General features: G+C 40.6%; 2 protein-coding genes across 2 annotated transcripts; one reads left to right on the forward strand and one right to left on the reverse strand.

Moving 5' to 3' along the window:
• The first annotated feature begins 331 nt into the window (after positions 1-331).
• brf2 (BRF2 general transcription factor IIIB subunit) lies at positions 332-7,093 on the forward strand. The gene is made up of 4 exons (XM_023406453.2): positions 332-673; positions 2,940-2,999; positions 3,122-3,443; positions 3,920-7,093. Exons 1-4 carry the CDS (start codon positions 526-528, stop codon positions 4,743-4,745), a joined length of 1,356 nt encoding a protein of 451 aa, XP_023262221.1. The 5' UTR covers positions 332-525; the 3' UTR covers positions 4,746-7,093.
• Positions 7,094-7,994: 901 nt separating this feature from the next.
• prlhr2b (prolactin releasing hormone receptor 2b) lies at positions 7,995-9,827 on the reverse strand. The gene is made up of 2 exons (XM_023406501.2): positions 9,368-9,827; positions 7,995-8,749 (listed from the first exon to the last, which is right to left on the reverse strand). The coding sequence occupies exons 1-2, from the start codon at positions 9,814-9,816 to the stop codon at positions 8,116-8,118; spliced, it is 1,083 nt and encodes a 360-aa protein (XP_023262269.1). The 5' UTR covers positions 9,817-9,827; the 3' UTR covers positions 7,995-8,115.
• Positions 9,828-12,287: the final 2,460 nt, after the last annotated feature.

The raw sequence follows: 12,287 nt of genomic DNA on the forward strand, positions 1-12,287 counted from the left end.
CTAAATAGCTGCGTGAATGACATTTTTGTAACCTGGGACAACAGTCTTTCCCTAGTCATTTTTTAACGTGTCCATATCACTTTTGCTTACGTTAGATATATTGCATATTATATGATAAGAGTCGTGAATAAATCTTCGGTTCGCTATGAAACTGTGGGGGAACAAATGTAGTTTATTCATATATTTATGAATGGGAAACAGCGCAGCAGATTTACCAGGTAGTAAGACAGGGCCCCGCGTGTGTGTTGTACATCGCTGAAAGCAGCAAGCGGAACCCATGACGCCGTGAACGTTGTATCTACCCGGACACATTTTACTCGCCGCCCTCAGACCGGCTGGCCGAGACGTTCATTTGTTGTTCAGCAGCTGTTTACAGTCCACATGTGTTAGTGGTGTTAATACCAGTGCTGCTCTGGTGATACAGCCATCGTTGAGACGTTGAGTTATCTTTGACTAGTTACTCTCCCCTCACCGCTCGCTGCGGAGGTTTATTTATTTATACATTTTTAATTAATTGTTTTGAAGATGTCTCGTCCGGGTTTGAGCTGCCCGGGCTGCGGCTCCTCCAACGTCGTCGAAGATGATCTGTACTGTCAGTCGCAGCTTGTGTGTGTGGACTGCGGCTCCGTGGTGTCCGAGGGAGTTCTGGCCAATGACCCAGTCGGAGGTTCAGGTATGAGAACAGTGACGGTCCGGTGGAGGCCTGTCCGGTCACAACTACCGGAGTCTGTCTGTCACTCACCTCGACTGTTTTCTTCGTCTCCGAGATTTTATTTTGTTTGTGGTGCTCACAATATTGAAAATTACTTTTGAAAGTTTAAGAGCATCTAATTTTGTTTCACCACTGTGAAATAAAATCTGCAGACAGCTCTTACATACTGTCTAATACAACTGTCTCCAGTAACCACCTTCATGAAGGCTATACTGTTCATTTTGTGTTGCAGCAGTTTTAAAGATGTCGATTCAGCTTTATAAGCATTTTTGGAGGCTGCAGTTTGTGGTGCTGTTATACTGTACTGCTTTATACAGCAGTTTCTTATTATTTTGTCCACTCCATTTATATGAGCGAGGGTCAGCCAAATCATCAAAATCAGAATACCATACAGAATACAGAATCAGAATACTTTATTGATCTCCAGGGGGAAATTAGGTTGTTCCTCAAAGATTAGAGAATATGAAGTAAATTATAAAGATAAAAAGATAAATATATACATATATATGTATATATATATATATATATATAAATATAAAAGATAAGTCCTCATACTATAATCTCTCTATATATATATATATATAAAAATAGAAATATGCAAAGAAATATGGAAGTATATGGGTTTTAACATTGCACTTTTCAAATTGCACTTGCCCATGTCAAATACTTATAAATAAATAAATAATGAGGTAAGGCCTGGTGAGATTAAGAGCAAGGCCTGTCAGCAAAATAACAGAAACAATAACAGTTCAACAGCACCACAAACTGCATCTTCCAAAATAACCATGAAGTTGAGTCACCACCTCTGTAAAACAGTTCAAGCTGAATTAGCTGAATTAGACTGCATTAGTTTGAGCTCAGTGTACCTAATAATATGCCGTCCCCCTCCGTGAATGCTAGGCAATGTAGTCAGACTGATATTTGGAGGTTCAAAAGAGAGAAATACTGCGCCCCGGTTAAGGTGCACATAATGTGACACCCAGCCTGGGGACCTGTTGCATGTCCCGTAGCTACTTTGTGTTTAAACCGAGGCTCGTGGTTAATGCAGAGTAGCAGGGACACTGTTGAGAAGAGATGATGATATTTCTGTTTTTTAAATGTCATTTCTCATTGCTGTGACCACAGATATCTGAAATGTCTGTATAGCTAGATGCCACACCAGGTAAGTGAGAAAACAGTTTAAATGATTTATTTTTTTTTACAGTGCCATCTTTTAACTCGGCACTGACAGCTAAGAGCAGAACTATGCAGCGTCATTATGTTGAAGATATTCTTTTGACTGCAAAGGAGTGAATTGTCCAGAGTCAGTTAAACAAATGTCCCCAGTGTGCCCTGAACCTGCAGCAGGATCATCATGTATCAAAACGTTTAAATACATTTTGACACAGGCAATAATGCAGGACCCGCTTTGAGGTCCTTTATTATTTGAGTTGAGATTGTGTGATATTGCTGTGATGCACAATCCAACCAAATGTGCAATGAATCAAATTACCACAAGGCAACTGACACAATGAATATGGAACCTTTGAGACCTCAGCGGTGGTGTGTAATCCAGCCCTGGGTCAAAAGGAAACTTCAAAACTCTGCTCTGTCTTGGGATGACACTGAGTTCTCTGCTGCTTCACAATAATAATGTCACAGAATGTGCTGCATGAATAAAGTGAAGGGGATGAGCATTGATGTTTGTAGCTGCGCAGCGACAAACTTTGAAAACCAGACTGCAGTGTAGACACTCTTTGTTTTGTTTTTTTGTGTGTGTGTGTCTGCAGTGCCCGCTGTGCACAGTGTCGCAGCCTGTCTTAGATTTGGTGGAGGCTTTTCTGGTGTATTTTGGAGTTAAGGGGCCAAGTGTGAATAACATGATGAAACAGGGCTGAAACTAACGATTATTTTCAGTACACATTTCATCATTTCTATCAATAAAGTATTTGGTCGATAAAAATCCAAACTTACTGAATTTACTACAATGTAAGACCAAGAACAGTAGGAAATTCTCCTCATTGAGAACCTGGAAAATTAAAATGTTTGGCATTTTTATGTTTAAATGACACTAATGATACTGAAGAACTCACTATATTCTCTTCCCTACACAATGTTGCACAGAAAAATGTGTTAAAAGTCTGTATCAGTAAGCAGCTTGGTGTTGGAATCTTTGCTAAGTCCAAACCTCTGACACTTTCATCTGATTACATTTTGTCTTTGCTTTAACTCTATTTTCTTTTTACAGATGTCAGCTACAGCCGAACCACAGCTGTGGCCAAAAGGCCGTGTGCAAACCTGATAAAAGGTGAGATCTTCTTTCCAAAGGGACCTTTGCTTGTTGGAGATATTGTTAGACAGTAAACCCCCTATATAGTGGACCCCGCTGCTCCCACATGCTCATGCCCTTTGTATTATGTATCTCCTCAGGTCTGCAGCGTCTGAAAGCTATATGTCGGACTCTCAGGGTCCACGGTGAGATCGAGGATCTCTCGCAGACCTACTACAACCAGGCTTACCAGCATGAAAATTTCATCAAAGTGAGCCTCCAGAAGAAAGAAGTTCTCGCTGGTTGCTGTGTGCTCGTAAGCTGCAGACTGCTCAACTGGCCCATTACCTTGGGAACCATCAGCTGCCTGCTGGATGCCGACTCCATGGTGGTGGGGGTAGTTTATCAAGAAATGATCAAGATTCTCAACATCAAGGCTCCGATTATTAACATCACTGATGTAATGGAAGCTCACAGTCAGGAGTAAGTGAAGAGCAGTGGTCTGAATGTTTCTCTGGAGTTATCATCAAAATAAAATAGGCCATTCAAAAAGACTCATTTCTCACATTGTAGAGTAGCAGCAATCCTCCAAACATCAGCATTCATTCTCATTTTTCTCTGTGACGCAGATGAATCAGTTTATATAGAAGACTGACTGGTAGTTAAACTGACATTACAGCTTTCAATAATTATTTTAGACAGGGTTATTTAACTTAAATGGCTATTACATATTTTCATTAGTGGATGGGAATGGTTCTCGTTTGGTTAGTGGGGGTGTAGGGGAGCTGCTCATGTCAGAGTTGAATGAAACATATTTTTGAATGTCAGTCAAACTCATAGGAATAGTATGAAGTTAACTTTCTATCTGGAGACCTACCAGGCAGAAAAGGGAGCCAGCAGTGCTTTAAATAATAGACTGGTGTCTAAAACGTACTGACAATGTGTTTTCTGTCTGTCAGGTACAAAATCAGTTCTCCTCACGTTCCTGAAGAATTCGCCGAGAACTCCAAGGACTTGACCAAACGTGCCGTGGCTCTGGTGGAGCTGGCAGCAGATTCCTGGATTGTGACTGGTCGTAAGCCCATCCCCATCATGATGGCAGCCATCTATTTGGCTTGGCAGTCCTTGAAACCCACCAAGCCCCGGCTCAAATTCTCTCTGGACAAATTCTGCCAGATGGCCAAAGTGAATAAGCACAAACCCGCTATGAAGAGAATAGCTGAGATGAAGGAGGTGCTGTGCAAGTTGGGTCAGGAGATTCCCTGGATCAGGGAGGAAGTGAATCCAGATAATGTCGTTAAGCAGGTGGAAGATATAGTGCAGTACAGGTACGCCCTGCTCAGGAGGGCTCTGAGAACTCACGAGAACGCTCTGCTGGAGTGTGAGGCCGGCTGTGAGGACTCTCCGACTGCTCCATCCCAAACCTCCGAGCTCGTAGAGGAGACTCCAAATTCATCCTCCGTGGAACAGTGTGAACCGAAGGCTGAAAATACAGAGCAAGCAGGAGATGGAGATGATATTCCATTCACCGTGTCTGAACCGCACGGCGACCCTCAGGACGGCCAAGATCCAACACCAAACTGGGGGAAGAGAGTGCTTTTTGCTCCCCCGTGTGTGATTCATGCTAAGAAAAGGAGAGTGGCGCAGTCAGAGCTCAAGGATGTAACTGGTGATGAAGAAATCTCTGACAGTGAGATTGACTCATACATTCGCACTCCTCGGGAGGCTAGAGACTTCGCTCTGACGCAGAAGATGTTGTCCACATCTGAAAGTAAGAAATCATAACCAGTTACATATGGAGACCAGTGTCTACTTCTTTGGATATTGGTTATATAAGACAAATTAATTATCATTTTGACAAGACTTGGATGATGGTATGATATTGCCCCCAGCCTTTTTTTTTTTTTTTATATATATAGTTCTATTTACTAACAGATTGTATCTGTTCGTTATTTTGCTGCTTATACTTCACTTTCAAATAAAGCTTTGTTGAAATGGTTAAAAAACCTAGTTGTGCTGTCAAGGTGAACTAACTTGGAATGCATTTAGTTTGAAGGAAATAAAAGAAAAAAGGAATTAGTTTGCAAACCATTCACATAAGTACAGGCTGTGGCACATTAGTAACAACAATGTGACATTTGGACATGTCACGCAAAGAAAAGCACAGGTTTTATATTAAAACTAATAATGGTGTAATTCCATTTAGATATTTCAGTTTCAGGGTCCTGAGGCCGGTGTCACAAAGATATACTTTGACTGTGTCTTAGATGTACCAAATAGTCAGACTTCAGATAGACTGAGTCTGAATTCTGCTGTTACACAAAGCAGTTTAGCTCTTGACTACCTTAAGCTGAACTGTGGTACAATAAATTCTTGGTGAATTAAGACTTTTCAATATAAAAAAAAAGAAAAGGTCAACCAAAGAGCTGCATCCAACCGCTCAGCTCTGTTTACCCCAGCAGAAAATGTTTGTGCTTTGAAAGAATTCAGCAGTTACAAAGACGTTTTACCTGAAGAGTGAAACAATAAAAAGAAAAATCTCATTCAGAAATAAATGGCTGCGGTCTCTAATAACTCTTTCCCTTCGTGTTGCGTTCTCCATAACAATGTTTTTATATGTGAGCTACTTCCCAGCGCAGGTGTTACTGATTACCCTGTTACCATGGTAACATTGGTCTTAGACCTGGGGGTAAGGTGCTTAATGTCTTTGGCTTAAAATGAGTCAGTCTTTATTTTTGTGAAACAGTCTGACTAACCACTGATCTGTGAGCAACACTACAGACCATTCTGAAATATGTTTGTGAATCCAGCCCCTGGTGTTGTGCTGATTGTGACGCCATCACGGCTCACTGGGGCACTTCAGTAGAACAGAGTCTTTGTGAATGTTGTTAGTTCCACCTGTGCTTTTCCTGCTATGACAAGTCAAAATGTCTGCTGGGAAAAAAATATGAGTAGTAAGTATGATGAGTAGTAAGTATGATGTAGGATAGGATACTAGATCATGAGATCATGTGACCACCTGCAGTTTACAAGTCAATTAGATTACCAACTGCCCTCTAGTGGACAGAGCATTCAGGTCCAAAGCAAAATGCTAAAAGTAACGTGTTGCAGTGTTGCTCTCACTGTTTGATTAGAAATTGAAATGAACAGAAACAGACCTGTGCTAGATTGGTCTTATTTCACAGGATGTGAAATTGTAGAATAACTGCTCCAAATATGATGACATGATAAAGGAGATCAATAAATTCTCACGTCGTTTCAGTGTCCTAAACAGGCCTCGTTGATATGCAGAAAACACATCCGTCCTCCCCATTATTTAATTAGTAAATTCGGCTGTGCAAGTGCCGACTGACCAAGTTGGTTGTAATTTATTTTCATCTCCCGCCATCATGCAGCTGCATTGATCTGAAGCAGAGAGGCCATTTGGTCTCTGTGTTTTTATTCACAATTTTCCACAATGTGTGATAGCACAGGCTACGCATGAAAGTATTTCTTTTTTTTACATGTAACACCACAAACCATGTACATCATTTACAAACAGTTCTGTGGTCATTTTAAGTACGCCATATGTACCCAAAGCCCTTCAGTCACTGAATAAATGATGATAGGACAAGAGCAAGTATAAAGGTGAAGTTTTAATCACTGCAGTGACGGTGACTTTGTGTGTTATTACAGCTGTCAGGATAAATCTGTTGTACTGGCCTGAAGCAAGAAGACACATGTACATACAGAGATGATGTGGCTGTTGCCACTGTGGCTGTTATAAATAAGTCTTGTACATTTTGTACAAATCTTGAAGAAGCAATAGAAATGAAAGAAAGCAGAGAACATATAACCAACCACCACACCACAATGGTTTCATTTTCTTTTTTACAGCTGTTATACAATGCCATCAGGAATAATTTGATAATTACTACAGCAAGGTGCATATTCATCAGCTACAGGCTTTAAGAAATTTGGAGCCCAGGGGAGCAAGTTCATGAATGTAATTTATTCCACTGGGCTCCACGGAGGAACAACACACCAACATTAGATCCGACATCAGTGACTTGGTGGAAAAAAACACATCCACAGTGACCATTAAAAAAACACAATCTGAACTGATATCCAATAAAGCTACACTCTGTTCATCATACATGCGCACTGTGTTCATCTCTTCTATATCACAAGGTCATTTTAATTGTTATCAGTATGTCCTTATAAATATAATAAAGGAAGCTTTTGTCATTCCATAAAGGTTAGATGTACAGTAGACAGTATATACAATATATTACATCAAATACTGAAAAGCAATTTAGATATTTCAAGCATTTCCTTCACCACAGTTCTCTCACAGCTTGGTTTATTTCATTAATAACCAAAGAGAGTGAGAAAGAGAATTTATAGTGAACATTTATTTATTAGAATCTTGGCCCCTGCTCCAAAGTTGAGCCCAACTAGTGTTGTCCACAGGATGCTTTCCAGAGGGTGAATCCAAAGACATAATGAACCCTTCTAGACCTTTGTTTGATGATTCCTCCTCTAATTTTCTGTCACCCCTTGACCTGTCATCCAACATCACTGTCATTGGAAAGTTTCCTATAACCTATACAATGGTCCATGACAAAGTATCCTAAAAACTGATGGCATAAAATCTGCTGCTGATATTCATGATCCCATAATGGTACTGGTAGCACACTGACTCATCTACAGTTGTGACTTATGTCCACTTATATAGAAGAAATATCAAAATCCAAGAGGGAGATTGTCGTGAAGTTTACTGAGCATGCTTGTGATTCCCAGAGGATGAACCCTTACCAGGTTGGACTTTGCATGAGCTTCCCCCCTTGCACCAACCCTAGGTCAAAATATCAACATCAAGATCTTGATTGTGACGATATATGTGGATATTTATGGCCCATGGAGGATGAACACTACTGACTGCATCACCCTCCTTTGGTTCCTCCCATCAGGGCTAAACTTTCTTCTTCCGTCATCCTCGAGAGGCCAATAGGTCATCTTTGTACACAACATGATAATGAATGGATTGCCAAGAAAAGTTTCTATGGACGTTACTTGTAGCCACAGGATGAACTCCATTAATTTGGTGCCACACCAAAGTTTAAATTAGCAACTTACACTAAAATAACAACAAAGGATCCTCCTCAGCAGGCGACTACAGGACCACGCTGGCAGCGCAGTGATTGGCAGGCACTCCAATGCGATGGCGGCACTTGAACATCTTCCGTAACTCAGTGCGGAAGCGGTCGTGTAGCCATGCATAGAGGAAAGGATTACAGCAAGAGGAGCTCATGGCACACAGGTGGCACAGAAGTTGTATGAGCAAAAAGTAGCGCTTGTTAATGAGGTGTATGTCTATGTCACGCAGCACATTGAATACATGAATAGGAAGCCAGCACACCGCGAAAGCAGACACCAGAAGTGCAACCAAACGAAAGATCTTTCTCTTCCGAGCTTGTTGAGCACCTGCCTGGTCTCGTGTCCTGTGGCCTGGTGCAACGCAGTTCCTCAGTTTGACAGTGATGCAGAGGTAAGAAACAAAGACGGCTGATAACGGCAGGACATACGTGACCAGCAGAGTGCTGTATGCATAGGCACGTCTTTCTTTCTCTTGTCCCAACCAGAACTCCTCGCAGATGGTGAAGCCTTCCTCTTTGAACTCGACATGGTAGGTGTGGGTCACTGCTGGAGCTACCAGCCCACAGGACAGCAGCCAGATGCCAGTGAGAACAGACGCACAGGTGGCCACAGAGGTGCGCTTCTTCAAGGGATGAACTGTTGCATAATATCTGCAATAAAGAAGAATAGGAAACAGTAGTACTTTTAAATAAAGGCACAAAACCCATGCTTAAATTATGCATATCAATGTTGCATTAGTTTATTAGCTCTAAATCAGTTACGATACTACACATAAATGCAGCACAATGTGCTTAAGAATAGGAAAGCCTTGAAACAGTTACAAAGACGGAGCAGAAACTTTGACGTGTCCAGTCAGAGAAGAAAAAGAAAATAATTTAAACGGCTGATAAAATAACAGTGGAGCAGTAATAATGGTAATAATACTGTCAATTCTCAGTACTATTTCTGCTTTCTGTTCTTATACAACATTTAAGAAGATGGCATGATACACAGTTACACACAGGGTGGGATTTGAACCACCTGTTTTAAACATAAAAATCTCAAGTCTGGTGTAAACACTACAAGCAATGGGAATGCACAACACGACTGCGATACTGTCACCATGACCACTGAGACTGGTGAGCTAAAAGAAGAAGAAGTAATTTAGAAATTTAAATGGCCAATTTGACAGAGACTTAACTGTGAAGAGGATTAAAATGAGGGACAACAGAGGAAAAAATTCTAAAAAAACTTTAAAGAGTTCATGCAGTGCAGAGAGATCCACGCACCTGTCCACGGCAATAGCAGTGAGCGTGAAGACTGAAACATAGACCGTGACTGGCTGGATGAGGAACACCAGATAGCACATCGAGCGGCCAAAAACCCATCCATGTGGGTTGAAGGCGTACGCAAGAGTGAACGGGACGCAAGTCACACACATGAGCATGTCAGAGAAGGCCAGGTTTCCGATGAAGAAGTTGGTGACATTGTGCATCTTGCGGGTTCGGCAGATGACATAGAGGAGCAGGTAATTCCCAAACACACCCACCACCACCACAAGCACATAACAAGGGATGATGAGGGGCTTGAACTTTTGCAGCAGGGCCACATCTGCAAACTGGGAGCTGTGATTGGTGGAGTTGCTCTGCACCGCAACCTCATAAATGTGTCCCTCTGTCTGGTCTCCCGACACAGACGGCTGTGTGCTTCCAGCCAGCACACTGTGATTACCATCCATGGCTGCAGAGCTCAGGCTGTCAGTACCTGGACGGTTCAAAATGCAATAAATCAGGTTTGCAGGTCAGCTGTTACAACAGAACATTAGCGGCCTTTCTAAAGGTCAAACATCTAAATCAATATATTCAATTTGAGGATGCATGCACCATTCAAATGAAAACAGGACCACGACATTTTCATAACAAAAGGCAATTAATACCCACGCTTTTACCAACACCAACATATTGTCGCAGTACAGGGCAAAGAGCACATCATTAAAAGGTTTATAATTATGGAAGTATCTGAATGTGAATAGAAGAGCGGCATAATGTCATGCATTAATGTGCGTATGGAAAATGTCAAATCAAAGTGTTGTTTCGGCATTTAGAGGTCAAACTGTGCTGTTTCAGAGTGATTACTGACCAGCTGATTGTGTTTAGCACTTTGCAGCATCAGCCGAACAATTCAACACGACTGAGATGCTTCATTTTGATGCATTTTATTAAACAGTAAAAAGTAGTTTTGGTCAACATCACACAAGCACGTAGTGGAGAATCTTTAAGATATTAAGAAAATTACAGAGAGGATAATTGTAATATAATATTCCCTTTGGTATGAGATGCAAAATGACTTCATAGCATTGGGTTGATTTTCCACCCAGCTTGCTGATGCAATGTCTGGAATTATTACTATTAGGAAGCATCACAGGAGCAGGACTGATGTCAAAGGATATGTTTCCTCCCACGATGGTCAAATTTCTGAGGTGCAACATTTACTTTTGCACAACAATAAAGAGCGAATAAAACCTTTTATCAAATACGTGTAATGATTTGCTGGCTATCATCAGCAGGATGCTTCTATTTCACTGAAGTAAATTTCTATTGAGTGTTATGGCTGATATGTCTTAAAAACTGACATTTTTTTACTGTTATTGGCTACACACAAATACATTTTGTTGAACTTTTAGCACCTGATTTAATACAATATTGTAACGCTTTTATATTATATATTAAAACGACATGTTGTGGATGAAATAACATAAACACCTTACAGCATATTACCCCTGAAGTTAAAATCAGCTTTATGATAAGTTACTACTGGCTTGAAGTGTTTTTTAATGCCCAGTTAAGAGTCATCCAGTCAGCGTCAGTGAGGGTCTACTTGTGACCAGTTTCCTCTTTGCTAACGTTCTTTTTCCAGTGTTTTGCACATAATTTCATCATATAATTTGTACCTGCTGCATCGACACTGGTGTTGTCAGGCCTCTGTTACTGACACATACTTCTAATTAGTATGACTCCCTGTGACAGAGGCACCTTGGGACCTTTTTCCGTATATTTTATGTCACAATTGATGCCATGACTTATCACTTACAGCAATAATATTCATGAACAGTGTGGAAGAGAGAGATTTTGGTGAACTCTAATCAGAGATTTTGTCCTCTGCTTGCTGGCTGTTAACATTTTAATCATCCCAGTTGGATAAAAGTCACAGTGCTTCAGACAAGTTCTCAAGATCAACATCTGCAGTATGAAGATTTTTGCCAAATTAAGATACAGTGCAGTGAGTGCAACATTCTGCAGTAAACTTAGATGTATTCACTGTACATGACTATAACTTGTAAAGGAAATGAATTATGTATCACTTAATATATATGAAAGGGCTTTTGCTTACAAGTCGAGAATATTGTCTTTTGATGCATAGCTATTGAAGGACTGCTGACTTTGTTGTGCTCATCTTATAGACTGACTGCTGCTACTCATCAGGGGAACGACTCTAATGTAACTGCGGTTCGAAAGATCATATCTGCAGAAATGAAACGTTCAGATTTTCAGTTTCATAGGCAACATAAATGCTTTCATTTTAAAGATGAAACTTTACGGCTTTCCTTGAATATGGTAACACTATGAGCTGAAACCAAGTGGTGCAGAATTTCACAGACTTGGACGTAACAGAGCAGGAAAACAAAAGGAATAAAAATCAACATATTTGTTCTTTTTTTTTTTTAACCCTGATTTATTCCTGTTGGGTCGATTTGTTCAGATTCACAGATTCTGTAACAATCATTTGAAGACCACATTTGATGCTTTTTCCACATATTTATCTCCCACACTGTTATTTGCATAATCTGACTTTATTGAAGTCTAGATATAGGCCTCCGGATTGTGTCATATCAAGAAGTCTTACATAACAGTGGCACATAACGTCTACCAATCTGTACCTCAATACGCATTTAATTACAAAACGAAAAAGTATCGTGGGCATGAACCTTAATCCTCCAATGAGTGCTAAGAGTGTTGCCTGCATTACAACTAAATGGGAAATCATGAAATTCACAGTGTGCCCCTCATGGCAAGTGAATATTGTGCTCATTGGCATGTGAAGGAGGACAATGTGAAAAGAATGTGCTTCATCACAACTCTGAAGAATGTTTTCACTACTTCTCACAGAAGAATTGTACCCCAGTCATCATATTTCTATTCTCTTTTATTC

This window comes from Seriola lalandi, unplaced genomic scaffold (assembly GCF_002814215.2).
Source record: "Seriola lalandi dorsalis isolate HSWRI2012SDOR001 ecotype SW California unplaced genomic scaffold, Sedor1 jcf7180002054309, whole genome shotgun sequence".
NCBI classification, from domain to species: domain Eukaryota; kingdom Metazoa; phylum Chordata; class Actinopteri; order Carangiformes; family Carangidae; genus Seriola; species Seriola lalandi.